General features: G+C 39.6%; 1 protein-coding gene across 2 annotated transcripts in view; it reads left to right on the top strand.

Moving 5' to 3' along the window:
* col18a1a (collagen type XVIII alpha 1 chain a) overlaps positions 1-26,736 on the top strand; it is a 71,036-nt gene that overhangs the window by 27,127 nt on the left and 17,173 nt on the right. Inside the window, exons 1-18 of one of the 2 annotated variants that reach the window (XM_026295360.1) lie at positions 2,324-2,798; positions 9,917-10,458; positions 12,544-12,627; positions 14,313-14,384; positions 17,984-18,062; positions 20,308-20,370; positions 21,351-21,481; positions 21,946-21,972; positions 22,311-22,517; positions 23,039-23,065; positions 23,217-23,279; positions 23,436-23,507; positions 23,595-23,645; positions 23,892-24,023; positions 24,147-24,209; positions 24,843-24,887; positions 25,623-25,754; positions 25,983-26,054. In XM_026295360.1, coding sequence (XP_026151145.1) covers positions 2,471-2,798; positions 9,917-10,458; positions 12,544-12,627; positions 14,313-14,384; positions 17,984-18,062; positions 20,308-20,370; positions 21,351-21,481; positions 21,946-21,972; positions 22,311-22,517; positions 23,039-23,065; positions 23,217-23,279; positions 23,436-23,507; positions 23,595-23,645; positions 23,892-24,023; positions 24,147-24,209; positions 24,843-24,887; positions 25,623-25,754; positions 25,983-26,054 — 2,190 coding nt within the window. In that variant the 5' untranslated portion in view covers positions 2,324-2,470. Of the gene's footprint in view, positions 1-2,323; positions 2,799-9,916; positions 10,459-12,543; positions 12,628-14,312; positions 14,385-17,983; positions 18,063-20,307; positions 20,371-21,350; positions 21,482-21,945; positions 21,973-22,310; positions 22,518-23,038; positions 23,066-23,216; positions 23,280-23,435; positions 23,508-23,594; positions 23,646-23,891; positions 24,024-24,146; positions 24,210-24,842; positions 24,888-25,622; positions 25,755-25,982; positions 26,055-26,736 lie in introns of those variants that run through there. The other variant, XM_026295362.1, reaches the window with a different exon arrangement.

Here is a 26,736-nt window from a genome sequence, read left to right as displayed (position 1 = left end):
GCCTCTGGCCCCTCATGGATTATGTTCAGCAGGTTTTGTTGCTGTTGTAATTAGTCAATCATTCATCCTTCCATTGATGGTCTCAGCGCTCAGACTCATTCTTGGTCTTAGGTTTCAGGCTTTTGTCTGTGTATTGTGTGGACAGACACTAGGCATGTTTGAATGCATCCTGTGTAGATGCTGCTGCTTCTCTGGTGATGTGTAGTCTAGGGTACATTTTACATGAGCATAATGTTAAAAAGGGGGGCATATACTCACATCTGCAGGTTATTAAAGATTACCTGTGTTAAAAAAAACCTTTACTCCAAAAGCATGGATACATTAACTTAATTAAGCATAATTTTGTCTCTTTCTTGTCAGCTTTTCCAAAGTAAGCAGATCATTTCCAACTTCTGAGGAAAATCTTGACAAGGTGTCAGGTTGTATGCTTAACCACCTAAGGCTGCTTGGCAAGTTTCCCACCTTTTCATTTTTGTATGATTATTCCCAAACTCTGTAAAATCTCTTCAGGCTAATTCAGGTCATTTGTGGAATAACAACTCCTTGGTATGAGTCTCTGAATAATACGTTCTCTTCAAACAATTTCTCCTTTTTGTCTAGATTTTGCAAGTCATTAGAATTTTGGATGTCTTTAAGAACAAGAGATGGGAGAAAGCAGCATAGATAATGGATAGATGGATGGATGGATGTAGAAGAAGAACAGAAGGTTGCAGAGTAAATTTTGCTGGTGAGAGTCCTCACAGAAGCTGGGCTGTGCACAAGGTGATTCTGTCTATCAAAGGCAACTGATGTAAGTGATAATGTACTACATGAGTTGTACAAGGTCTGTAATCATTAAGTGAAATAACATTGGCGTTGTTAAGCTTCAGTGATGTGGTTTTCTACAGCATTTCTCTAAAACGACCTCCAGTTATGTACTGTAATCCAAACCTATACAGTAATGCAATGAGCCACAGGAGCCTGTCAGAGGGGGGGTTCTGTTTTTTTTACTCAAGGGGTTTATTAACCCTTAAGTCCCTACTATAAGAATTGTTTTGTTTGGTTAAAGAGAAGTTGCTTTGTGATTGAGAACCCATCAGCAGCCTGTTTTTAATATTTTTAATATTTAATATTTTGTGATCTTTTTGGATAACCTGGAAAAATTTCCCACAGGAAGGTGCCAGTCTTTCTTTTTAGTGACACATAGAGTAATAATGAGATAAAGCAAAAAAGAAATCGTAAATTCCTTAATCATATTTGCCCAAATTATTATTATTGTATTTAATAGGTAAAGGTCTGCTAATATTTATTTATATAAAATATATTGTTTGAAGTGTTAATTTAATTTGATTTTTTCCCCCATTTTTAGTTTTCAAATCACTATTACATTTCTTTGGTCTTTCAACCTTTTCAACCTCCACATTTGTTAGACTAAATAAATACAATTGTGCAGGCCGGAGTCAGCTGGAGCGTCAATGACCCCAGGCCATGACAGAGAACTACAGGATACAGTTGTCAAGCTTCTGTCAAGACATTTCTCCGACCTCTTATGGTGATGGTGGCATGCTTTGCACAAATGGCCTGAGTTCCTTTCTATCAACACCTTAGCTTATATGCACAAAACATCTTTATTTTAAACCCCAATACTATTAGAGAGACAAGTGTGTTGTTTTAAGCTCCCACTGGCAGACGTTGAGGGTCTCTGTCAACTGATCCCATAGTCAGTATGAATAACCAGTCTGGACAAGAACATAAGGCCTGAACCACAGACCACTGAAGACAGGGGTCTGACCTGGGTGCCATTTAGAGCAGGGGCAATGTTTGCAGTGACACTGGGCTTTTTTATTATGTCCAAGCTGGTAGCAGACAATAAGCTGATTAATGTCTTTACCCTAATAACGTGACAACACATCACAACAGCATCTCTGCTCAGTAATTGGTATCACAGCTCTTGGAATTTGAACTTTTATTTTAATTTTTACCACAGAAAAGCATTTTGTTTTTTTTTGTTGAAAACTAAAATCAGAAAATCACATGACCACACCTTTTGCTCCCACTGCAGTTTCACACAATTTGCTCTTTTTAAAGCTGTAGTTTATCATGTAACATAACAAAAATAATTAAACAAAGAGAATACATTTTGCCTCTCTAGAAAACAATGAAAGCATCAGTATTGTACAATGAAAGGCAAGGCTGTTTTAATTATAAATTGTTGGTCAGCAGGAGAGATCACTTTTGACCGCTGTGACAAAAGGAGGAGGAGAAGGAAGGAGGAGTTAATGGAGGGAATATTGCAGTGTAGCCAATACAAAGCACACCTCTTTCTGCTCCCCCTATACTCTTTTGAATGAGGCACAGCTATTCACTTTTCCTCTCTGCCTAGTTGAGTGTATGTGGAGACAGAGCTGGAGGAAAGTGTGTGGGGAGTCTAGTGGCTGTGTGGACCCCAGGACCGTGATCAAGCAGCTGGAAGTGTTCAAGGCTTGAGTTTATGCCCAAAATGAGGACCGAGTTTGGAGTTTTGTTTTTGTTGGCCCAGTGCATGATCTACTCTGATGCTTGGCTCTGGTGGACTAGTACCACGACTTCTGCCCCAACCGTGGACCCTGAGGGGTCTGGCAGTCCAGTAGATAGTGGAGAACAGTCAACAGAAGACAGATTTCGAGCAGAGGTCATTAATGAAGAACATGGAATACTAAAGGTTGTACAGACTTGGGATGAGACCACTGAGGCTCCTTCACTGACCACTCTAATACCAACAACACAGCCAGAGAATGACTGGGCATCAACAGGGATTTCGTCACACATAAGTAAACATGGTAATGGCACATCTTTATCAAAGGTTTTGCGTTCTGAAGGAGCTGATCATTTAAGATTTACACACAATGTATCTGGACTAGGATCTGGGCTTGAGGCTGAATTAGCATCAGGTACAGGGTCAGGTTTTTGGTCTGGCTCACAGTCCAAATTTGCAACAGAAGCTGAAACTAGCTGGGGACCTGGCTTTAAAACACAGGGATTTTCTGAGGAAAATCAAGAAGGAGCACTAGTGCCTACTGATCACCTTGGGGACAGTGTAGTGCCCCAAACTAATGAGCTAAAATTGAGGTTTTCAAAGAGTGTCTGGCCCATACAGAGCAGAGCAGATGAGGGCCTTAATCTTGGTAGCACAAAATCAGAGCAAGATCTTAAGTTTTTTGTTAAAACCTTCAATAATACTAGCAGAAATCGAACACTTAACAGAGTCTTTGATTTGACAAAGGATTCTCATGAAAACTTAACCACTGGAGATTTACCAGCCGTAGTTGTAGCCAGCAACTCTGCAGAGACAGCCCAGGTACTTAGGGACAATGGAATAATGAGAGTTACTCAGTTACCAGCTGGTGAAACAACAGCCACCCAGGAAGCTTTATCTAACCAAGTGTTACAGACTAGCTATTCTTCATTTGTCAGCCAAGAACATTCTACAACCCCGACTCCAACTAAGACCCAAAACATTTTAATTGCCAATACACAAATAACTAGCAAGAGACCAAACATAACCTTCATTCCCATAGTTAGCCAATTGCAAGTGACTAATTCTGCTTCAGCAACTAGCCGGACAGTGGCAATCAGTCACATCTTAGATGCTACACGAACATTAGTAAGTGATCAAGCGTCTAACCAAGCTACCACTTTTAGCCAGACAGCTCTAGATAGCCAGGTACCAGCACCAGCTGAAAGCCAATCAGAAGCAGCGAAATCACCACTGGTCAAAAAATCCCCACAATGCTTGTGGCTAAATGCTGCTCTTCCTTTCTGCTCCTTCATGGTTGGGGAAAGGTTTGTTCTGCCCAATTACCTCAACCACAGCAGCGTGGAAGAAGTCCAGGCACTCCTAAATGAGTGGGCATGGTTGTTGAGGACACATTGCCACCATAGTTTGGAGTGGTTTTTCTGCCTTCTCTTGGTACCAAAGTGTAGCTCTAAGGGTCCATCGCATGTGCCGCCTTGCCGGAGTTTCTGTGAAGTGTTGCGGGACAGTTGCTGGATGCTCCTGGATGAGGGACGCCTCCCTGTGGAGTGCCACACTCTACCAGCCGAGGAGGATGATGGGTATCAGTGCTTGTCAGTTAGTAACTGGAAAGGTAATCACTGGTTTAAATGAATCCTACTTTGGGGATTCATTTTGAGCCAGTTTTCAAAATCCCTACTCCCCAGTTTGTCTAGTTCAACCAATACCCTGTACGCATACAGTTCGTCACTGACTCAAACCAGTAAGATTAACAATGTCTTGGTTCCCATGCACAGCACACTAATTTAGAAGAAAAATGCATGCTTCAAGTTTTTTAGTCCTGTTACTAAAAGAAGTCCTGCCCACAGCTTAACAAGCATGGTGTTTAACCCTTTTCATGTATATATTTCCCTTATCCTTTGCATGTGATTTATTCCCTAAAGGACATATAACACACATATGCACACAACGCAACTTTGTGGTTTATTACCAAACCAGCTGATGTGAATTTCCTCTGTAGATTATTAATTTTTATATTTTGCTCAGAAGGACATTACTTGCTTTTGTTCATTTTGTATGTCCTATTGTCATAACATCAGCAGACATACAGTCCATAATGAGTGGACTGCATTATGATAGGCATAATGCTGCCTATAGCAGCATGATGTGTGACAGTAAATAAAATGTGAACCTCCTTAAATACAGATTGCAGTTACACAGGAGAACATTGTGTTTCCAATTCTATTCATTCATTATAAGAAATAGTCTATTGGTGTCTCGACATTTTTCTGCCTTAAGCATGATTGTTGTTTTGTAATACTGAGGAAACTGGAGTTGAGTTATTTTTTATTACCCTTAATATGAATAGTAAATAGCATAAGACTTAAGCCCATCTTCTATAAACAATTTATGCATGAAATACTGTAGACACAAGAATTTCATGTCTCCTTTTACAGCAAGTGGCCTGCAGACAGCTCCAGGTGCATTTGTCTCACCGGGAACGGACAGCCTGTCAGGCATGGGAAGTAGTTATGTTTGCATCAGTGGGTTTGGTTCCATCAGTGTCAGTTTGGGGTTTGGACATCCATGCTATGCAAAATGTTTCTAACAACCAGAAGCTAACTCTACCGAGGTAGCACACATAACAAGTGAAAATGTGAAGATAAAGAAATTAATCACTTTTTTTTTTTTTTTTTGGGATCCGGAGTTATAGGCTTAATATAGATGTGGATTAATATAAATTAATATAGCTGCTCCCGTCAGAGGATGCTACAGTGGATCATCCTTCTCTATTGGAAAGTTTACACTGTTACTAATTGGCAACAGCGTCAGTGGCAGGCACAGGCTCCAGCATGAAATTCTAGTTTAAAATCTGCATATTTGATTTGGCATTGCACATTTAACTGACTGACCTTTTTGATGTCATGTGTCTCTACATTCAGTGAATATGGTATATCAATTAGCAGTCTTTCCAGACAGTTAACTGTAATAATAGCCATATAGTAGTTTCTGATTAAATAGATCTATGATATAATCCTAAAAGCTAACAGGACCAGTGTGCATTTCAATAGCCTCTCTTGACTCTTAGGACAAGTACAATGAGTGCCCTGCCGCATAAAAGATGACGGAGAAAATGACTTGGATGTTTATTGCTTCTAGTGAGTGCTGATTCATGTGAGAACATCCTGTATTCTTAGCTCTGTATCAAACAAAGCTAATCCGTTTTTGTCCTGCCCTCCAGTCTCAGTTCATATCGCTGGGAGTTCAAGACTGTGTCTTTTTTCAGCTTTGCTATTTTTGTGACAGCTTGCGCCACTGACAGACATAAGTGGACAAAACGTTTCTGGTTTGAGGATTACATAAGACACTGGGTCTTGAATAGATCCGTATTGTTTTAACTTTCTCTGTGTTGGTGTTTGTTTGCACGCTGATATGTTTTTTAGATCAGAAGGGCAAGGACTGTGACACAAAAGCATAGTTGTTTTTTCAGCCCTTCCAACCCTTGCATAGCTTCACATTGAGGTTATTACAGAAAGAAAGGTGTAAGGAGGTTTTAAATGCTCAGTATAAGTATTAGAGAAACAGGGCAGACACCGTCAGAGGGTGCTACAAGGGATCTGTAACACTGCAGTGTTGCACATACTGTACACTTAAGGCAAATATTAACTTGTTGCCATCTTTTATATATGTATATATCTTAAACTGGTGGATTCTCAAGATGAGTGTGTTGAGTAAACCTGCAAGGTGTCTACAGTGCTTTCTATCACTCTAAATCATTCCTGGACAGACAGAAAGCCACTATGCACAGTTATCTGAAATATCGAACTGTGTAGTGTGTAGTAGCCCAGTAACTTTATCTTAGGCTATTTTCCACTGTGTCTTACCACTCACAAGTCCTTTGACCTCTGAGATTCTCTGATTAGGACCCCTACTGTGCAGTGTCTGAAAAGCCTCAGGCACTTTTTACTATCTCCAGCTCTCTCCAGCTCTGTTGACTTGAAATATAAGAGGGGGAACTTATATTGTCTTTTTGCTCTGGGGCTTAATACCATCCCAAACCTACTCCATTACTCTCTGTTAATTGAAATAAAATTAAATGCTGTCCCCTGTTCACCATAGTGGTGGTTAACATGGAGAGGAAATTGTCCTGTTAAGGCTTCTCTCTTGCTGTTATCTTAATGTGTGTGACAAGTAGTCGGTGTTTTGTGGCTTGTACGCCATTTTGGTGGTCTGACACTGATTTGTAGCACCATGGTTCCATTGAGCTGAGATTGATACTGTATCTCTTGACAGGAAGGCCCAGAGCTGGCTCCAGCTCTTCTGCATGCTGCTTTCCAGGGCAACATTTTGACTTGGCTCTCAGGAGGGTTCCAATTATGGGCACAGTGTAGTCTGGCTCTTTGTTTCCAGAAACCCATTGCCCCCTCTAAACTGTGTTGCACTAGCACAAGACCAGAACTGATGAGGCAGTGATGGAAAACAGAGTACATAAGCACTCAGATGTCTCAAGATGGGTAATGGCCCAATTATGACACCATTTGATGAACTGTGAATCTATTTAGAAACACCACTATTTTCTTCCAGAGGTCCAAAATGACTATTTATGACGGTAGCATTATGTTTCTCCGACAGTATAGGCTGAGAGTGTTCGGGCTTCCGCAGGGGTGAAAGTGCGCATGCACGTCATTAAGAATGCAGGCCAAAATAACTTAATAATTATCAATTTTTCTCAATTACATAGTTTTTGTGATCGTTGAGACCCAAAATCAAAATTGAAATCAAAATTTGATTAACTGCACAGCCCTATCCCAGAACGTTAGGAAATGAAAAAGAGCTGTATTTCTAGTCAGTAAGCAGTCATCTTTAGATGATAAACTAGCATCATAAACCCAGCAATGCTCTATTTATAGTTCCTTTCTATACCCAAATGGTGCTGAAGCTGACATTGGTTAACAAAGGCTATTTGGAAAAAAAAATGCTAATGGTGTACCCTTATGTACCCCCTTGTATACAATTTTTGATCTCTGAGAAGGAATAACTGGATGACTGCTGACAATGCAACATATTGATCAGACTTTAGCACAAGAATTCCTTATGAAGACTAAAGCAGGTCGAACCTATTCAGGTGCTTTATGTCTGGTAATAAAATTGTCCTTGTTTACACTCCCAAACATTGTTTTGTCTTTTCTGGCATTCAAGAGAATAACATCGCAATATTTTTTTAATATTTGTAGAAAAATGTTCTGAGTTTTCAGTGAGTGATCATAGCATGGTTCATGTGGATGCTTCTTCTTTTTAGTAAATTTTGAACATAGTCCAAAAGAGTCTGGTGTGTGAGTGATGGCCAATAGGGTAGCTGTTTCATTAATGAAGGGTTTGAGCAGCTAGTGAATACATGTTCCAAAATGATGTTTGCTGTTCATTTTGGCAAACTTTGAAGCCTCAGTTTAGAGGAATGCCACATTGTGAGGAACAACCATTCTCCTTTTGAGAAAAGCACTTCCTCACATTCCAACTCATAGATCTTTGAGTGTAGCAGGGGGATGTTATGGATAAAAATGGTGTGCTTTCTTACATGATAGATTTTGTCAAGGAATTACTACAAAGTTTTGCCATTTTTCAACTCTACTCTTGCTGAGATTGTGCACATGGAAGGGAGTCAGGTTCAGACATGTAAGCATACCCCTTAAGGTTTCTTGCTGAATAAACATCTGTTGGCCTGGTGCAAATGACAGTTTATGGTTACATGCCTTACTTCCATTCTACCCGTAGGGTTTGTGAACCAAGGACCCCATGTATCTGTTTGCCTCTGTCATTTCGCAGTTAATATTTTTAAATTTAGGTAGAAAATGTCTGTTTTAAGATCTGGTTTTTCTCAAGATTTTTAAATTTGAGGTTTATCAAAGTTTTATGAACGGTGAAAGCAAAAACACTTTCAAATGTTTTCACATTTGTATCATTTATCTAAATGGGCAGATTTGTTTGGTAGATTTGTTAGATATAGTTTGCTCATATATTGTACTAATTTATATTTTGCAGTGACATGTTTGTGATAACATATGTAAAGACTGCTGGTTATGAATCTTTGTTAGAAATGCCTGTCCTGTTGGCACAGATTGGACACTGGAAAGTATTTTTATTGCTGTCTTGCTACTGTTTGACTGGGTTCTCACATTAAAATGAATCAGTCCTCAGACAAGCACACAGAATCTTCAGACTATGGTTGTACAGCAGAAAGCAGGACCTTGGGTTCAGTTAAACACCTCATGTGTTTAAGCTCTCAACAAAGCCGAATGCCTGCCCCACTGATCTCCAGCACTCAGGGCAGTGGGGAGGCTTTGAACTGAGCAATAGAGCTTGCACATTAGTCACCAGGTGGTAAACCAAAGCATTTCTTCAAAGGAACACAAACTGCATCAAGTGCTCTCCCAAAACAGTGATTTTAATTTTTCTCTTAACATGAGGAAACTTCTTTTCCTTTTTTTGATCAAAGCAGGAAGGCTTATTTTTAAGTCTGATGTAAAACAAAAATTGCCTCTACCAATGTGTGTAAGTGAATACACATTGCTGTTTGTGTTCCTTGCATTTCCTAAATGCCTCCAATAATTATGCACTGACCTCGCCAGAGTCACCCAGGGTGATGGCAGAGTGAGCGAAGATATGCAGGAGGCCCAGCTGCTGGCCGTTATGTGCCCCTGGTGCTATGACATTTAGCAAAGTCACATAAGTAGGAAGAGTTTTGCTGGTTTCTAGATGTCTTGTAGCCTATTCTGCAGCTACATTTTCAAATGCACAATTCTTCTTATTCCTACTTGAATAATTTTAGTCTGGTGATGTGATTTTTGCAGTAGAGTTTTGCAGAAAACACATCTAGTGGCTAAACATTTTCAGCTCTTGCAGCAAATACTGCAAGCAATCACCTCTTGCATCTTCATGCACTACACCTCCTGAACTATGCCTTTGGATCTCCCATCAGTTTAGTAAGGAGGCGTTTGGCATTAGTATACCTGGTTGCTGGCAGTACAGGCCTGACTGTGTCTGCTGAAATCATCTGCTTTTCTTAGTCTCATGTGGCCCATTCTTTGCCTTTTTTAGGGATGTCAACCCTTTCCATATTTCAGTCCACAAATTGTAAAATTGTTTGTTTATGGTTTCTCCAGCAGATTGATTGTAGGCAGCTGGAATAACTTTGTGTTAATATTCTTCATTTTATTTTGGAAAAGGGAAAATTGAATAATTATGTTGTTGATCTTTTTTGTTTTGGTTTAGTAGAATAAAGACACAACATACTGCCATCCTATACAAGTGATCACACACATTCACTACCAGCATCCTAATCAAACCTGGCATAACATTATACCGTGCCATGCTGCCCTCCTCTCTAACCTTTTATTTATGTTATGAATAATGTTGCTAAACATCCTTTATCTCTCCTCTCTCTAGAAAACAGTGGAGTGTCGCTGCTGCAGCTGACTGGAGATCCTCCTCCCAGTGAGATCATCCAGGTGGATGGGCCTGACAACAACCCTGCATACGTCTTTGGCCCAGATGCCAACGCGGGCCAGCTGGCACGTGCTCACCTGCCAAATCCATTCTACAGAGACTTTGCCCTCATCTTCAGCCTAAAACCCACAACTGACAGGGGTGGTGTCATCTTCTCTGTTACAGATGCCACACAGCAGATAATGCATGTGGGTGTAAAACTGTCAGCCGTGCAGGGTGGCAACCAGAATGTCATCCTGTACTATACAGAACTTGACTCATTGAAGTCATATGAAGCAGCCAAGTTCCTTGTGCCCTCCATGAGGGATACCTGGACTCGTTTTGCTATCGCTGTGGTGGAGGACAAGGTGATGTTGTACTTCAACTGTGACACACACCCACAGGTGATGCGTATTGAGCGGTCACCAGATGAAATGGAGATGGAGGCTGGTGCTGGGGTATTTGTTGGACAAGCTGGAGGAGCTGATCCTGACAAGTTCCTGGTGTGTACACAAGCATATATATATATATATATATATATATATATATATTTAGCCATTTCAGGTTAAGTTATACCCCTTTCAAGGTAGATAGGTCTACATGATTAATGATTTGGTTCTAAATAACTCTGATACTGACTGTGGTGTTATGGGAGCTCCTGCTGTGTGAAGATTTGGAAAAGGGCCATGTAGTGTTTTGACTTTCCATGGTCAGACAGGTGAAACAGCTTGGCTAGACTAACCCACATATGATTTGATTGCTCAAATTGGCCTACTCTAAAACCATAAATGTCTGTGCCACCTCACCATCTTGTTTTAGTGCTATCTGTAAATAATTGGAAGACCTCATAGCTTGGATATAATGAACTGTAGTCTTTTGGCTGCAGTAAATTTTATCAGTTGACTGCAACATTTTTTGACATTTGTTATTAAAGAGTGTTGTAGTTCACCTACTGTACCTGTACCTGCCCCTACAAAAATGTGCAGACTGTTCATTATGGATTGTTACATGTAAATGATTATTTTAATAGCTAAACCATAGGCAGTAATTGCACAGAATTTTACACAGACCAGAATTTGCAGTGTGACACTACATTGATTCATTGATTGATACCTCGGAGCATTTTTCTCAGTATTGACTGATTTATTTCCTATATCTAATCCACTTGGAATTTGAGGGAAAGACAATTTTGAATTCTTTAGTAATAGTTTGACATTTACAGTCTCAAATCTAAAATATCGATCATGCCTTAACTGCTTTTGATGTCAGACTTGAAAATACAACAGAGGTTTGTTCATGCAACCTTCACTAACCTTTAATAAACTATAGATTTATGTTCATTTAATAGCAATATATTACTTTGAGTTAAACAGTAACATTGTGGTGATCCTTTACCTTTACCAATTTTCACTCTTCAGTAACTTGTATTATTGGGTCATACTGTCACTTGTCATGGATATAAAATATTATTTTTACAAAACCAACTCAAATCATGAAGATGGTGAGGCATAACAAGCCAATAAAGCCTGGTTTATTAGAGATGATTATATTTATTGTACTGAAGAAACATAATATGAAGAAATAGATATTTACACCAGTAAATATGCCCAAATTCCAAATTAGTATGAGTACTACTAGTATTAGTACTACTTGCTTTCCCTCACAGTTTAAACTACCTTAATTTATTTTTTTTTTTTGTTTGATAACCACTGCATGTAAACCAATTTTTTAATCAGCTACATTCTTCATGTTTGGATAGTTGGTCAGAAAGCTGTTTTGTCCAGTTCTCCTACAAGAACCTACTCCTAATTCTTGTTTCAGAATTAGTTTAACATTTGTTGACTTTTGCATGGATGCTCCCAAGGTCTTGTGACTTTAATTTTCCTACTCAAATCAAGACTTGGCAAGCTTCTTTGGCATCTTAATATTTATATTATGTATTTCTAAAGTGAACATCCTACTCTTAAATAGGATTTGTTTATTTGCTAGCCCTTTTTTGTTATTATGCACTGCTAGCAGAAAATGCTTCATTGACAGTTTTGTCCTTCTTGTGCATTGGGTCTAAGATTTATTGCAGAGCTTGAAAACATTTTGTTTCGAAATAGACCAAAATAATGTTCACTTAACATTGTACAAGTTACAAGAAGAGCCTATCAGTACAACCATTAATCATCTGTGTATAGATGGGGAAAAATGTCAAAAGGCATTTCCTATTTATTTTCAAAGTTCCCTTAAAAATGCATTTTACTTTTTTTTTTTCTCAGTATATAAATGCATCCTGGAGAGTCAGCTTCAAAGAACTGAGCAGCAGGGTCTTTGATAGGCAGAGAGATAGCATTCATGTTATCTGTGTGAGCATCCTGTGGGGGAACATGTTTCAGATCATGTGTGGGAGGGCAGAGACAGTGGCACTTCACAGATAGGGGCTAAAGCTGGAGACATCAAGAGTCCCCCTCAGTATGTGGAATTTGGGGATTCCCTGTAGCAGTCCAGAGCAATCATATTTACATTGTGTGTGTGAGAACCAATGATTTTCTGACATTGTTATATGTATCATCAAACATCAAAACACTGTGTCCTTGAAACAGGGTGTGATCAGTGAGCTGAGTGTGGTGGGAGACCCCCGTGCTGCTGAGAGACACTGTGAAGAGGATGGGGATGACTCAGATATGGTGAGTGATAACTTATCACATTGTGAGGATACAGTACTATATGTGACAGAAATGCTGTACTGGGATTGCAAGAAAATAGAGATAGTATATATTAGAAAGATTTTAAAAAGTGATGGACAAGCAGATTATGAACATATCTAAATTCAATTGACTATTAAATGTATATAAATTTCTCCCCCCAGACACCAATTGTTCAATTTAGCAAAAGTAATGTGGCACTACAGGCCTGTCAAGTGTTTGCAAAACCAAAACACAAGTGGAAGTTCAAGGATTTTGGTTAAAGCTGGTCCTGGATACTATCAGAGTTCAGGTTTACATCAGCAGCTCAGACCTGCTCTACAGTTCATTAGGAAACCATGACATTACAGTTAATCGACAGTGTAAACATTTTCCATACACATGAATGAGAAAACATTTTGGAAAAATGAACAAATAATCAGGCAAAGACATTACACAGTGTTATAGTAGAACAAAATAACAGTCCTTCCACATTCGCCTTAATGCCAACTAGCTCTACACTGCTGCACAACTGCTGTTTTCTACAAGGATTAGCAGCCGATGAGAAGGCCGATTTCCTTTGCCTGTGACGTGTATTTTTGGACTCAGTATTTTAGTAGTCAAGTGTGAAGTTAAAGCCTTTTTACAATACAGCAATACAACACAGGTTGTCCTTTCAGATGGCAAAAGTGACATTCACTGGCTTGAAGTGAGAAGGCTGCCTTTGTCTACTTGTGTCTAAAATCAGGGACATGTTCTTTCAAATTTAGATGATATTTCTGCCACTGTTATCACTGTAAATTGTCATATGTGCCAAGGAAGAACAGAAAGGAGTGAACTGCAACAAGATTTGAATTAGGGCCTATATGTTCCAAAGTAACACATGTAATGCAGTTTTACATTACACTGTCTTGATTCATTTCTGCATGTTACATCACTTATTACCAATAGTAAATCTTTAACAGATAAGACTGTAAAATGAGCCTTTCCACCGCTGGTCCTGACCACCCACACACAAGCACACTGCAGCCCACCAGCAGCCATTGTTATTTAGTAAAACATTGTCCTCACAGCTGTTCTGCTTTCTGAGACCACCAAAACCTTGTCTGTACTGACAGGGTAAGGTTCAAGAGTTGTCATCAAATGGGGAAATCGCATTCCAAGTGGAAATGGTTTCCCGTTTCAGGATGTGCCTTTTATCTCAAGTGACACCTTAACACACAGCTATTTGAGTGTATTTAGGACACATTCAAGACAGTGTGTTAAGCTTGCAGTCTACGAGAAATATGCTATACAAGACATAAAACACATAGACAAGCATTTCATTTAATGACAGTAGTGCAGGGACTAGGGACTGGTGGTTATGAAAGTTTAACCTTAAATAACATCTTAATTTCACCAGGTTCCAAGAAGCCAAGAAGGTGGCATAAAAAAGAGATTAATGCAATTAAGAAAACACACGTGAGTAGAATAGGCATCACAGAGCACAACTGGCATTAGGATTATGTAGTTAGACTATTTGTACAGATATTTAATATAAACTTTTCCCTAAATTGCTAAATTCCATTATAGATGGCTTGGATTTTTACTAAGAATTCAAGAGTTTATAATGTGACACTTGAAGTGCCAGGACAATACACGGTGTTAAATCTGAAATTCAGTGTTAACTGTATGTTTGGTCTCCTCAGGTTTCAGGTGAAGGAAGTGGCTATGAGGAAACCAGACCCACAGAGCCAGCCGTAGAGAAACATCGATGGACGGTATGGAAAAACCTTTGTTTATATTTAAGCTTTTTAATTAGGTTTGACAGTATGCATTGTTAATTGTAGTAATTTGCTTCCTTGACACATTATCTTAAAACATTATTAGTTGGTCTATCATTTTCCTTGTCCTGGACATCGCTGTGAGCTCGATGTAAACCTATAAATCAAGATGGAATAAGAGGCTAAGGAGCAAAATGATTTAATGGATGAAGAATGCTTCATCCCCTGAAGAGGGTTTAAACAGCTGATCAAGCTGGGTAGGTTCAGTATACTAGCTCTGACTGACAAATATAATTTACAGACCATGCCTCTGTCATCCCACGGTTAGATATACCACTGATGTCTCAAGTGACTCGATATGAGTGAATACCCATTCCTCAAGTGAGATTAAAAATTGCTAAATTAACATCTGTCTTATACATTTGAGGACAAAGACTTTTTACATTAAGAGCTGCTTCATATTAGACTGGAAAGAAAATGACCTTGGTGAGTTCAGATCTGCCCATTCTAAAGTTTAAGATTTAAGGTTTCCGTCATTTTTCATTGAAATAATATATGCTAATATATGCTGTTCAAATTATAAGAAAACTCCAGCAAGAGAAATTTTTAGCCTTTAATCTTAGTCTAAGTATAGTCATTATGAAACAACACATGCTTTAAGTACAGATGATTCACTTGATGTCAGGTGAGGTATGTGTGTTGTTGCACTGTTCAGTTCACTCACACTACCATGCTTAGGTTAGTATCACCACCTTTTTTGCAGTTATGCAGGCTAGTTTTCAAAATCACTAACTTGTTAATCTAATATCTTTTTTTGTGTCTTCCTGTTGTCCTTTTGTTATTAACTCTTGCCTGCCATTGTCCTCCTATCTTTCTCTCTCTGCTTTCTGTTGCTCTCACACTCTCTTAGGTTCCACAGATACACACCCACATTTTTCCACCCTCAAAGGTAGACACACAGACTGAAATACAATGTGGCACAGCCTTCATCCTGTATTGCCACCACTGTGTTCATTCACTCCCACACACAATTATAGTGGAGAGTCAGAAAAACCAGATGTCAATTTGGACTCAATCTGATCCAAGTCAAGAGGCCTCCCACCTCAAGGCTTTGTTATTCTGACTGCTTTCTCAATCAGTGTGTACAGGAACTGACAGAGGTGGAAAGAAAGTTGGAGGAGGAGACAGGGAGGGCAGGGTCAGGTGCCTCAGGCTGAAAGTCTATTCATCATTACCGTTCTACCTAGTCTGCCTTGATGCTCTGTAACTTTAACAAGGGGCTTTTCCACCACTATAGTAGGAAATTCATTAGCATCATGATACATGCAATGTAAAAGACAACAGCTGGCATTGAATGCCTACTTGTTGATGTTTTCCCCCGATGTCTGTTCACAGAAAGTAGAATTACACTCTGCACAACTGTCCAACCTGTACTTTTAAGGCAAGTCTGGGCAAAGACTTGTCTGAGAGAGAGAATTGTATGAGTGAAACTGTTTTTAGTCAGTCATCCTTAACATGTCACTGCTGCAATCTGAGTGTCCCTCTTTAGTATGAAGCTCAAAGAGAAATTGTTTCCAGCACAGTGTATGCTTTTGATATGGCTACTGGCTTGTTTTAAACAGCTGTTTCTAAGATCATTGGTTATGAATCACACAAAAGTTTATTTTCTGAGTTTTATGGAAAATGCTTCATGTTTTATATGAATGAATTTGAAGATTTTGTGTAACATTTGTATTTCCAGATTTATAAAAGCTACACTAAGGTTGCATTTAGGGTAATGTCATGCTGTAACATGTCATGTTATTGCTGACAGATCAAGAACATACACAAAACATACTTATTCATAGTAACTGTTTGGGGGAAAATGTTACATGAACACCACCTTAGAAGATGATGGGTAGACCAGGTTTTGCTTGCAGTGAAGGGGGACTGCTAATTTCATTGGACAAGATTATTTTTGGTTGTGGAAGTGTAGCTGAATGGTGAAACATAAAAAGGAGCCATTCTTTCTACTTGTTTCAATTTAACACACCAAGAAGGATCAAAACTGATTGGCTAAGAGGCCAACCTTTTCATTGTGTTTATGTTTAGGTATTAATGATAGAAATCTTTGAGGGGAAATGGTGTAGAGGTGGTTGTTTCTGTTCAAATCATTTGTGAGTCCACTCTGTTACACAACAGCCAGTAAGTCAGACAAATGTCAAACCTTGCTTACTGCATTTTAGAGACAGCTGGACTGTTTTTTCCTTTATCCTCAAGCTAACCACAAAATGTACAAGTTCCAGTAAATGTCCTCTGTAACACTTAATAGAACTTGCACTGAAAAAAACACTCCTGCAGAGGTGGAATATGTTGATTCCCCATGGAGCTGCATGCCTGCTTTTAGATTCAGGGGGTTGTGTGGTTCAAATCCATCAGCACTATGTTCTAAAGACTGCAGCCTCCCACCCATCATCCCAGCTGTGATGGATAGGAGAGGAGTGAACAATCAGGGTATTCTTCATCACATTAATGCATATATCAACTTAGAGTATTCAATAATGGGCTGGCCAAATTCTTAGCATAGTCAGTGCTGTACAGCACAGTGGAGAGAACAGTTACCCAGAGAGGAAACTGGTTAATGATCAACACCGGCTTCACTTTGCCCATTTAGCTACCTCCATGTCTACATTCCTTATCCCACTCTTCTCATGAATTCCACAGGTGACAATTTGAGGTGTGTCAGTAGTGAAGAATGAGTTACAGACGGGGTGTATTTGCATTTCCTCCCCCTCTGACTTTTTACCCAAAGGCAATCTGGGAAACAAAAGTGACCCCACCAACCCCCCACATTCTTGGGGGATGTTCGGTCTTGGTCCTTGTGTGTTTTTAATGACAGAAGGTTGTTGGCACACTGAAGGCTGGCCTGCCTTTCTTTTGTCCACCTAACTGCAAACTCATTTTAATATAAAGTGCACATAAAACATGACAAGTATAAGTTAATGTATAGATTATCATATTTTGATGAGCAGGAATTGATTTGAATTGTATGTTGGACCTGTAGAATGTAGTTGTACAAAAGTTAAGGAAAAGAAGAGGCCCTGTACACACAAGCACACACCCACGCCCCATATATCCTTCCACATGGGGCTTGATTCAGCCTTAATAAGGTGCACAGAAAGAGGAGTTTTGTAATAGGGCCCAGGCATAAGATGTCTGACAGTGATTAACACGTAAATGGCAAATTATTGAACCATAGTTTTACTCAGTTCTTGTCATGCACTTGTTGACTCAGTCATGTTTAAAAAAGCTTTGAGATGGAAAACACTCTCAGAGCTCTGAATGCACAACCTATAAACATCAGTGCAGCTGAAGGGGAAAACTGTGGAAACATGAGTCATTTTCATTAATGTTAACAAAGACTGCAGTTTCCATGCAGTGGCTTGTTTTTTGTATTGTTTTCAAAGCTCTACAGTGTGGGAGGTGTGAGGGTGCTGCGGGGTTACAGTAGAAATGGAGCCATACAATCAAGAGCAGACTCAGTGCAGCTTCCTGCAAATATCATTTATTCTTTTTAAATATGTATCTCTCTCTCTTGCATGATTATTATGCTGCAGACTACTCCTCCATCTTCTTGGCCCATTCAGCCACCACCGCTGACCAGGAAAGAGGATGGATCCATTGCGAGAGAGACAGGTGAGCTTATCTGGTTATCACCTGGATTGTTTTTTTTTTCGACATTGTGCTTGCTGAGACAGAAATACACATTTTTGCATTTCTGTCTGTTTTAAATACAGGACAGGAATCTGTCAGGTAAAATAGGAGTGTTTTTCTGTTTCATCCAAGCTCTCTGAAAAATGTTTTTACAGATGCCTTTGGATCTGCTAAAGGCATCAGTCACGCAAATGTCAGTTCATCATCAATTTTTCTTTTCATGTAGCACAAATATTTTCTTTTTTTGGTTTATATATTTGAAGTAAAATAAAGCTTCTCACTGATTTGGATATACTTTATCTATCTAGCTGTGAGACTGAGATGTTCTTTACGTTTAAAAGAAACAGAAATAGATACTATGATTGTACAAGTTGACACGTCACTTGATGCCCTCGTTGGGTGTGGAGGCCCATGCGCATGGTGCTGTAGATGATCTATATGAACTGATTCACTGACACATGTCTCCATCTAGTGGAATTTAGATGTAATGCAGCATGTGTGCAGGCAGTTCGTTGTTTGTAAGAAACACTCGATAGGAATAGCTTACTGTGTAAATTACATCAAATTAAACCATTTTCATGTGTCAGTTGTATTTGTTTCACTTTTAGATTTGATATATTTATCATTTTTTCTTTTTCTGCATTTTTCTGCAAGATTCTGCATTTTTCTAAGTTCTCCCAATCAGAGAGGTAATAAATAAAGAACAATTTGATAGGGTGGTCCACATTTTATTGAGTCATTTTACTGTGTTACTAATTTATAAGAATGTGTTTTCTTTCTAGTGGATACTGTCTAGTGGATACTGTCAAGTCTCACACCATCCTAAAGCCACAATGTGTGGGATCATCTCTGCTGTAGCACCATCTGATGGTAGCATTAGGAAATACATATAATATTAAATTTATTAAGTGACTAATTTGGCCCAAATAAGTCTGTGGAGTTTGACTGATATTTTTTTACATATTTATCATAAAAAAGGTATATATATATATATATATATATATATATTAAAAAATTCCTTCTCAACCCTACGTGTGGCGTGTGTGTGTCTTCCTCAATCTTGGGTCCACTACCAGAGACCGGGGACTTTCAGCGTTTTGTGCTCTTCTGGACTGAGAGCTCTGATGTTGTTCCTGGGATCTGTTGGAGCCACTCTCCCAGTTTGGGGGTCACAGCCCCGAGGGTGCCGATTACCACGGGGACCACTGTTGCCTTCCTCTTCCACATCTTTTCTAGCTCTTCTTTCAGCCTCTGGTATTTCTCCAGCTTCTGTCTCAGGGGCATCTTTGCACATGCTGCACCTGGGGTCCTGCCTGGTGTGGTAGACCCCAGCCTCTATCGATCTTGTGTTCAGGGCCTGTTCTTGTGCTGCTATGATTAGTGTTGTCTTTCAGTCCAGCTTTTTCCAGCCACAGGTAGGACTTTCCGATATCAGCCACAGATAGAAGCTGGGGTCTACCACACCAGGCAGGACCCCAGGTGCAGGCTGTGCAAAGATGCCCCTGAGACAATCCAGCACATAACAGCAGGTTGTAAGATGCTAGCAGGCAGAGCGTACATGGAACGCCATAACCAAGTGGCCGGCATAGTGTACAGGAACATCTGTGCCGAGTATGGGCTGGAGGTCCCGAGGTCAAAATGGGACACACCTCCAAAGGTGGAGGAGAATGACCGAGCTAAGATCCTGTGGGACTTCCAGATACAGACCGACAAACAGGTGATGGCTAACCAACCGGACATAGTAGTGGTGGACAAACAGCAGAAGAAAGCTGTAGTGGTAGATGCAGCAATCCCAAGTGATAGCAACATCAGAAAGAAGGAACATGAGAAGCTGGAGAAATACCAAGGGCTTAAAGAAGAACTAGAAAAGATGTGGAAGGTGAAGGCAACAGTGGTCTCTGTGGTAATCAGCACCCTCGGGGCTGTGACCCCCAGACTGGGAGAGTGGCTCCAACAGGTCCCAGGAACAACATCAGAGCTCTCAGTCCAGAAGAGCGCAGTGCTAGGAACAGCTAAGATACTGGGAAAAACCCTCAAACTCCCACTCAATCCGAGACTGAGGAAGACACACACACGCCGCCCGTAGGGGTGAGAAAGGGCTTTTTTTTTTTACATATACCATGCAACAAAACAGCTTATATCATGTCCTTAAGTATTCAAATGACTGACAATACTGTTATGTGGAGGTTTACTGCAGCTTAACACAGTTTTTTTTTCCTGTGTTCAGCAAGTGACTCCCAGCATGTTTCAGTTTCAGTGGAGTCCAAGCCCAGCCTTCCTGGATCACCAGGTAGGTCAAAGGGGAGTTACACACACGGGGACAAGCATCTAGGTCTCCTGTTTTCTCCCTGTTACTCTCTGTCCTCTGTATTGATGTTCTGTGAGCTTATTCATGTCACATGGATTTCAAAAGCACACAGACAGAAGAATGCATGAATTTCTCTATGGGTGGTGGCCATGTTTGTATACAGGCTAAGGGATGGAAAATGAGGATGTTCCAACTATAATCCCCTGAAAACAAACTCACAGCAAGGAACCAAAATAGTACCAACTGAAAGAGGAAACTCTCAGTGAGAGAAAAATATTTTTGGTTTATTAAAAGTTTTTAACCTGTATGTTACATGGGCTGGATGTCTGCTTCCACAAAAACCACAGAAAAACAATTTTTGGTTACTATTTTTGAATATTTGATTTAGCTACTAGCGCTATGATTTATGGCATCAGTTTATTCAGCGCAGTTTCTAGTTTCTAGTTTTCATTATTCGTCCATTCAGAGGTATGGCAGCTGCCTTGTTCTACTCTTACCTTCTAACCACTAAACTGAAATGTTGCAGTGGACATTTGATATGCATGTCAGCAGTTTTGGAGATGGCTGATTTCTATATAACTGCAGAAGTGGGGTTCATTTCATATACTCTCCACTGATAATGACACATTGGGAGAAGATGAATGTGGAAGAAGATGGAAGAATGGAAGGTCAAATTGGGTCAGACCAGAAAATAAATATCAGGATGGTGGTGCGTGCAGGTGTAGAAAGGTGTAATGAAGTACCATCTTGAAACCTTCACATGGCCTATAAATTGCAGCTGTGTAGATTGAGATTCTTGCTCCATTGAGTAAAAGGTCATTTTCTTTTCCTCTTTTCTCAGCTTCTTTGGGGAGCAGGAAATGTCCTGTTTATTGTTTGGGATATGGGATGCAATCATTAATCATTTCTGAAAGGTCTTTTCATGGAGGTATTAATGACTGTCCTTGCTCCTTGTTTTCCAGGACCAGCTGGGCCAAAAGGAGAGAAGGGTGACCGAGGGGAGAGAGGAGAAAAAGGAGATAGGGGTCCAATTGGGCCGAAGGGAGAACCAGGCTCAGGCTCCACCTCACGAGGTGGAATCCATGGAGAGAAGGTATGGACCTTGTATTTCTGCTCTGACACTGGATAGAATGTATATAGTAGAAAGGTAATTGGTGATATGTATTTGGGGACTTGGAGTGCCTGCGAATACCAGGCTCATTGTGAACTCATACAATAGGCAGTGAGCCTTTTGTATTTTACATATTTTATTGTATACTCTACATTTTATTTTGATAGAGTTAGTGTGGCCAAATGTCATTACAATAATAAGTGATATAGCTGGTTGTTGGTGTCACAGGTAATATAGTTTGGTATATATACAGTAGTTTGGTATAGTTTTCATTTCTAAAAAACATTTTAGGACAAACAGTTTAAAGATTTCCATTAATGACACCATTAATGTCTACACTCAATATGAATTACTTCTGTAATATTCTCCTTTAAGTGAATGTGTCTGAGTTTTTGTGTCAGTGCCTTTTTAGTATTGATTTCACTGTTTCTTCTTTGAATTGTCAGGGAGAACCTGGGGAAAAGGGAGCTAAGGTGAGTTACAGATAATTACTTTATGACTCTGTCTTAGGTAGAGCAGGTGATGACGATGATGAGGTAGAAGATCTCCACAGAGGTCACCAGGACTTCGATCACAGACAGTGATGTGATAACTGGTCTTTTACAGCTTGTCTTCATGGTCCGTTACTACAGGTCTTATAGTGTTAAACATTAAGTTATAGAAAGCTTTAGTGGACCTCACTGTGTCAGTTACTGGTAATATTCTGGGAAAGTCATCGCTCAGAAAAATATTATCAATGCACCTGGAACATTTTTAAATTTCTCCTGTATAATCACAACCTTAGTTAACACTGATGCACTTGCATCTCCAGGGCAATGCAGGCTTTGGCTATCCTGGAAAAAAGGGTGAGCCTGGCCTCGCTGGGCCACCTGGTCCCCCTGGCCCTCCAGGGCCCACAACCGAGGTTTCAGTGGGCAGTGATGGCTCAGTTGTTTCCAGGATCCCCGGACCCCGAGGACCACCTGGACTACAAGGAGCTCCAGGTCCCCAGGGACCACCAGGAGCAGATGGAGAGCCAGTTAGTAGAATGGAGATGATTTTTTTTTTATCATGTGCTATTGTGGAACATGTGTAACATATTTCGAAAGTCTTTTGAAAAGTTGAACCAAGGTTAAATGTAATACTTGACTGGAGATTACTAATAGTCATACTGCACCTTACATCATTAATTGGTTCCAAAATGTGCGACGTACATCGATTTTTGACATAAGCTAAACCAAATTAATAAATGAATGAACATGTGATGCAGCATCTGCTGAGAGTGATGCCAAAAGGTAGCGCTGCCAAATGGAGAAACAATGTACACAAATAAAACTTGGCAGCAGCGTTTACGTACAATATTTTGATTCCTCTTATTTCCATATGTCAACTTGATCTGTGACGTAATTCTGCATCACTTGTGTCCTGAACTGTGATTTACTCTTTAAAGCACAGCAAAAGTTGATGACTGTATAAGTAATACTGTAAGTCAATGCTACATACAGCATATTCCTAATTCACAAATGTTAAATGAATTCATTCTTTATTTTAATCTCACAGGGTGATCCCGGTGAAGATGGAAAAACTGTAAGTAGTTGAGTTTCTTTATAACACAATACAAAACGCAGTACCTTTAGCTCTTATTGAAGAAGATTATGTGACGATGGATAGACAGTTTTCCTTGTTGAAATTTTATGACATCCTTTATTGCCCTAATATTGTGGTTTCTTCAACACAGGGCCTTGAAGGACCGCCAGGCTTTCCAGGAGTGCCGGGTGACCGTGGAACCAAAGGAGAGAAGGTAAGATACTGAGTTAGATTTATAGTAAAGTTAACGAATATATATAAAAATACCAATAAAAGCATAATAAAATAACAGAAGACATAACTTGAATTTACATAGATATTTCTTCTGTAGGAATATTGTATCTCTCCTTAATTAGGCTTGTTTACACAGGGAGATCGTGGAGAGAGTCATCCTGGCCCCAGAGGACCCCCAGGACCTCCAGGACCTCCAGGACCAGGATCTGTGAGTTAATGTCGACCTCATTTACACTATTTGTATCAGCAGAAAACAAGCATTTTCTAAAAACTGGTTTCAATGGATGTATTTCAGACTTTTGTGGACATGGAAGGCTCAGGATTCCCTGACTTGGAATCTATTCGGGTGAGAAGAACTGACAATTTGAAAGTTACAATCACTGATAAACTGTGTAGTAGATGACCTCTTTTTGCTGATGTAAGACTTATCAGCTTGTCTCCTGATAATCAAATTCAGTCAATGAAGAAAATAAATTGTTGCTAATAGGCATTTCTGTCCCTGGAAGCATTCATCTTTTTAATCAGCCACAAATTTTTGATCTGCAAAGACATAACAGATGTTTTTTGATTTGGTTTGTTTTTGTTTTTGTAGGGACTGCCTGGGCCACCAGGTCCTCCTGGCTCCCCTGGTCTCCCTGGTCCTCCTGGTCCCTCTACAAGCAACACAGCATTGAGTACTGGGGCATTTGGACCACCAGGAAAAGAGGGTGCACCCGGTCAACCTGTAAGTGTCCACCTATAATAACTTCCTAAACCCTCCAAATGTCTGAATAGTAATTATAACAATTCTTCAGTCTAAGTAAATCAACAAATACTGTATATCTGAACAAAATTCTTTGGCCTCCAGGGGTTGCCAGGTTTACCGGGTAAGGATGGCCTCCAAGGAGCTCCTGGTCCCAAGGGAGAAAAGGTAATTTGTCAAATGATTATTTCTTCTCAACTATCCAATTCTTAGTTTAAATAAAACTTTTATCACTCCTAGAACTTAATCCACAAGATTTCTCAATAGTGTTCACAGTAAAGACATGAGATTTCAGTGTTTAACATCAAACTGAAATGAATTAATTTCTTTTCTGCAGTGATAACATTTCCTTATGTAAGTGTTTTCTCTGGTTTGTGAATTTTTGGCTTCAGTCAGTTCATTGACTTTTGGTAATCCTATGGAAAAATGTGTTCTAAATAGCTCAGTGTTGCTAGCTCATTAAAAAGAGGTAAAATAACTTTTATCAACATTTATATCTACATGGAACTGTGGCATGGTCCAGTCAATAGTGCACATTTCTCTGTGACACTGCCTTAGTCATCAGTTACCTGCAGCCACCAGAAATTCCCCAGTTGCATGAAGCTTAGTGTTTCCACTGCACGTGATGTAAAGAAATTGCCATCGTCACAGCCCTAGTTTTCACAAACATGCCTAAAAACAGAAAAAATGTGCAAAATAGCTGTGTTATCATTATGATAAGATTTTTGTTTTTTTTAACGAAGAAAGGGAGGAGGATTCAATTTTCAGTTTGATAACATGCCCAACTCTTTCCTACACCAGGGTGATACAGGCGAGCTGGGTCTTCCAGGAGCGGTTGGTGAAAAGGTTTGGATTTTTAAAAAAAAAATTTCATTAATTTTTTTTTGATTTTGCCTTATGGCTGCTGCATTACAGTGGTATCTGTTCTCCAAAAACACAGCTAAAAGTAAGTTGCCCTTGTTGTGACCAGCACAGGCACACATGTAAATCCAAGTGTAAATTGGTGATGTGTTCTTGCAAAACCAGAACTGCAATGGTAGAATTATTTGTTGATTTTTCATCCAGCCAAAACTTTTCTATCCCTGTCATTTCTCCAGCCGAGCCCCTACTTTTCTTTTCTCACCAATCTGCTGCCTCACTATTTATCTTCCTTCCACTCTCCTAAGCCTTCCCATCGGCAGGTAACTAGGCTTCCACACGTCAGCCATCAGAGGGGATTTGTCTCTAATACTGCACAGTATGCAAATGTTTGCCTAATATTGTTAGCTACAAACTTAAAGTTTAGTCTGAGTTCTGGCCATGGTTTTATTTAATATTTGGTGACATCTGAAGTTGGTACCAAAATAATGAGCATGGGTGTTTGTGCTGGTCCCTCTTCCCATGTGCTGATAATTCATGCTGATTCACACAGGTAGTAGTAGATTTGTGCAGAATATGCTAAATTTGTTCAAAACTACCTTGCACAGCTTAAATGCACTTCACTTTGCAAAGATGGGATCTTTGCATTTTCTTTCATTTTTTTTATTATTTATTGTTATTTACTCTGAACTCTGATCTTCCTCATGTCATTTCATCCTACAGGGAGCTCGTGGAGATCCAGGTTTACCAGGACGATCAGGAGAGCCAGGACTGGCTGGTCTTCCTGGACCCATGGGACCAGTTGGACCTCCTGGACCTCCTGGACCTCCTGGATCAAGTTACCGTATTGGATTTGTAAGTTCTCTGTTGGGTGTTAGGTGTATATATTATTCAGATTTTGTGTTTGTATGTTTTTTTATCTGTACTGTTCACTTCAGTCTGTGTCAGAGCAGTAAATCTGAGTGATAGCATCAATTAGCTAAACATATATACGCTGAGATAAATCAACTCTCGTTTAATCATCTTTCACTGTCAAAATAAATTTTTTAAGTAGAGTTTGTCATAAAGTCTTTGTTATTGAAGGATGACATGGAGGGCTCTGCTGGAGGTTTCATCGGTGGCCTACCTGGTGTCAGAGGACCAGAAGGAAGACAGGTCAGTACTATGTAGTAAATCATGTATAAGGTCCTGTGATACGTATTACCTCTCAGTTAACATTACAGGCAGTGTTTTGAAAGAGTAATTGTTCCTTGTGTGCTGAAGAAGTTACAATAAATACCCTTGAATTTTGAAGCATTATAAGACTGCATCACCACAGCTACATTCATAATCAGTTTAATTGTTTGCAGTTTTGAATAAAGTTTAGCCTGGCTGCCAGTCTGTAAAACTATTTACTTGCAAAATTAAAAATGGGAAATATTTTGCATATGTCTACATTTTATGCTCTTTTCATGGAATTTATGGTGTTGTAGATTAAATTTTAAATGCATAAAATTGGCATCTTGGCACAGAAAACTTCAATAAATTTAATAACCCATAATTACAAAGTGAAAACATGTCCTAAGAATTTTTAGCACTTTTTTTAATTGAAAAATTATTCATCTTTACTTTACAAGGGATTTCAGGCTCTCACTTCAGTACTTTATAGAAGCTGCTTTGGGCAGAAATTATAGCTTCAAGTCTGGGTAAGTCTTGGAGCAACTCCTGTTGCTCCAAGGTTGTCTTGGCTGTTTCCTACAGGTCACTGTTGTGCTATAAGGTGAGCTGTTGCCTCAGTCTCAGGTCACTGCACTTTTCTTCAAGTTTTCTTCAAGGACCTCTCTGTATTTGTCTGCAT

This window comes from Mastacembelus armatus, chromosome 21, assembly GCF_900324485.2.
Source record: "Mastacembelus armatus chromosome 21, fMasArm1.2, whole genome shotgun sequence".
In the NCBI taxonomy this organism is placed as follows: Eukaryota; Metazoa; Chordata; class Actinopteri; order Synbranchiformes; family Mastacembelidae; genus Mastacembelus; species Mastacembelus armatus.
The sequence above is the reverse complement of the archived record's forward strand: the minus strand, read 5'-3'. Positions and strand labels throughout refer to the sequence as shown.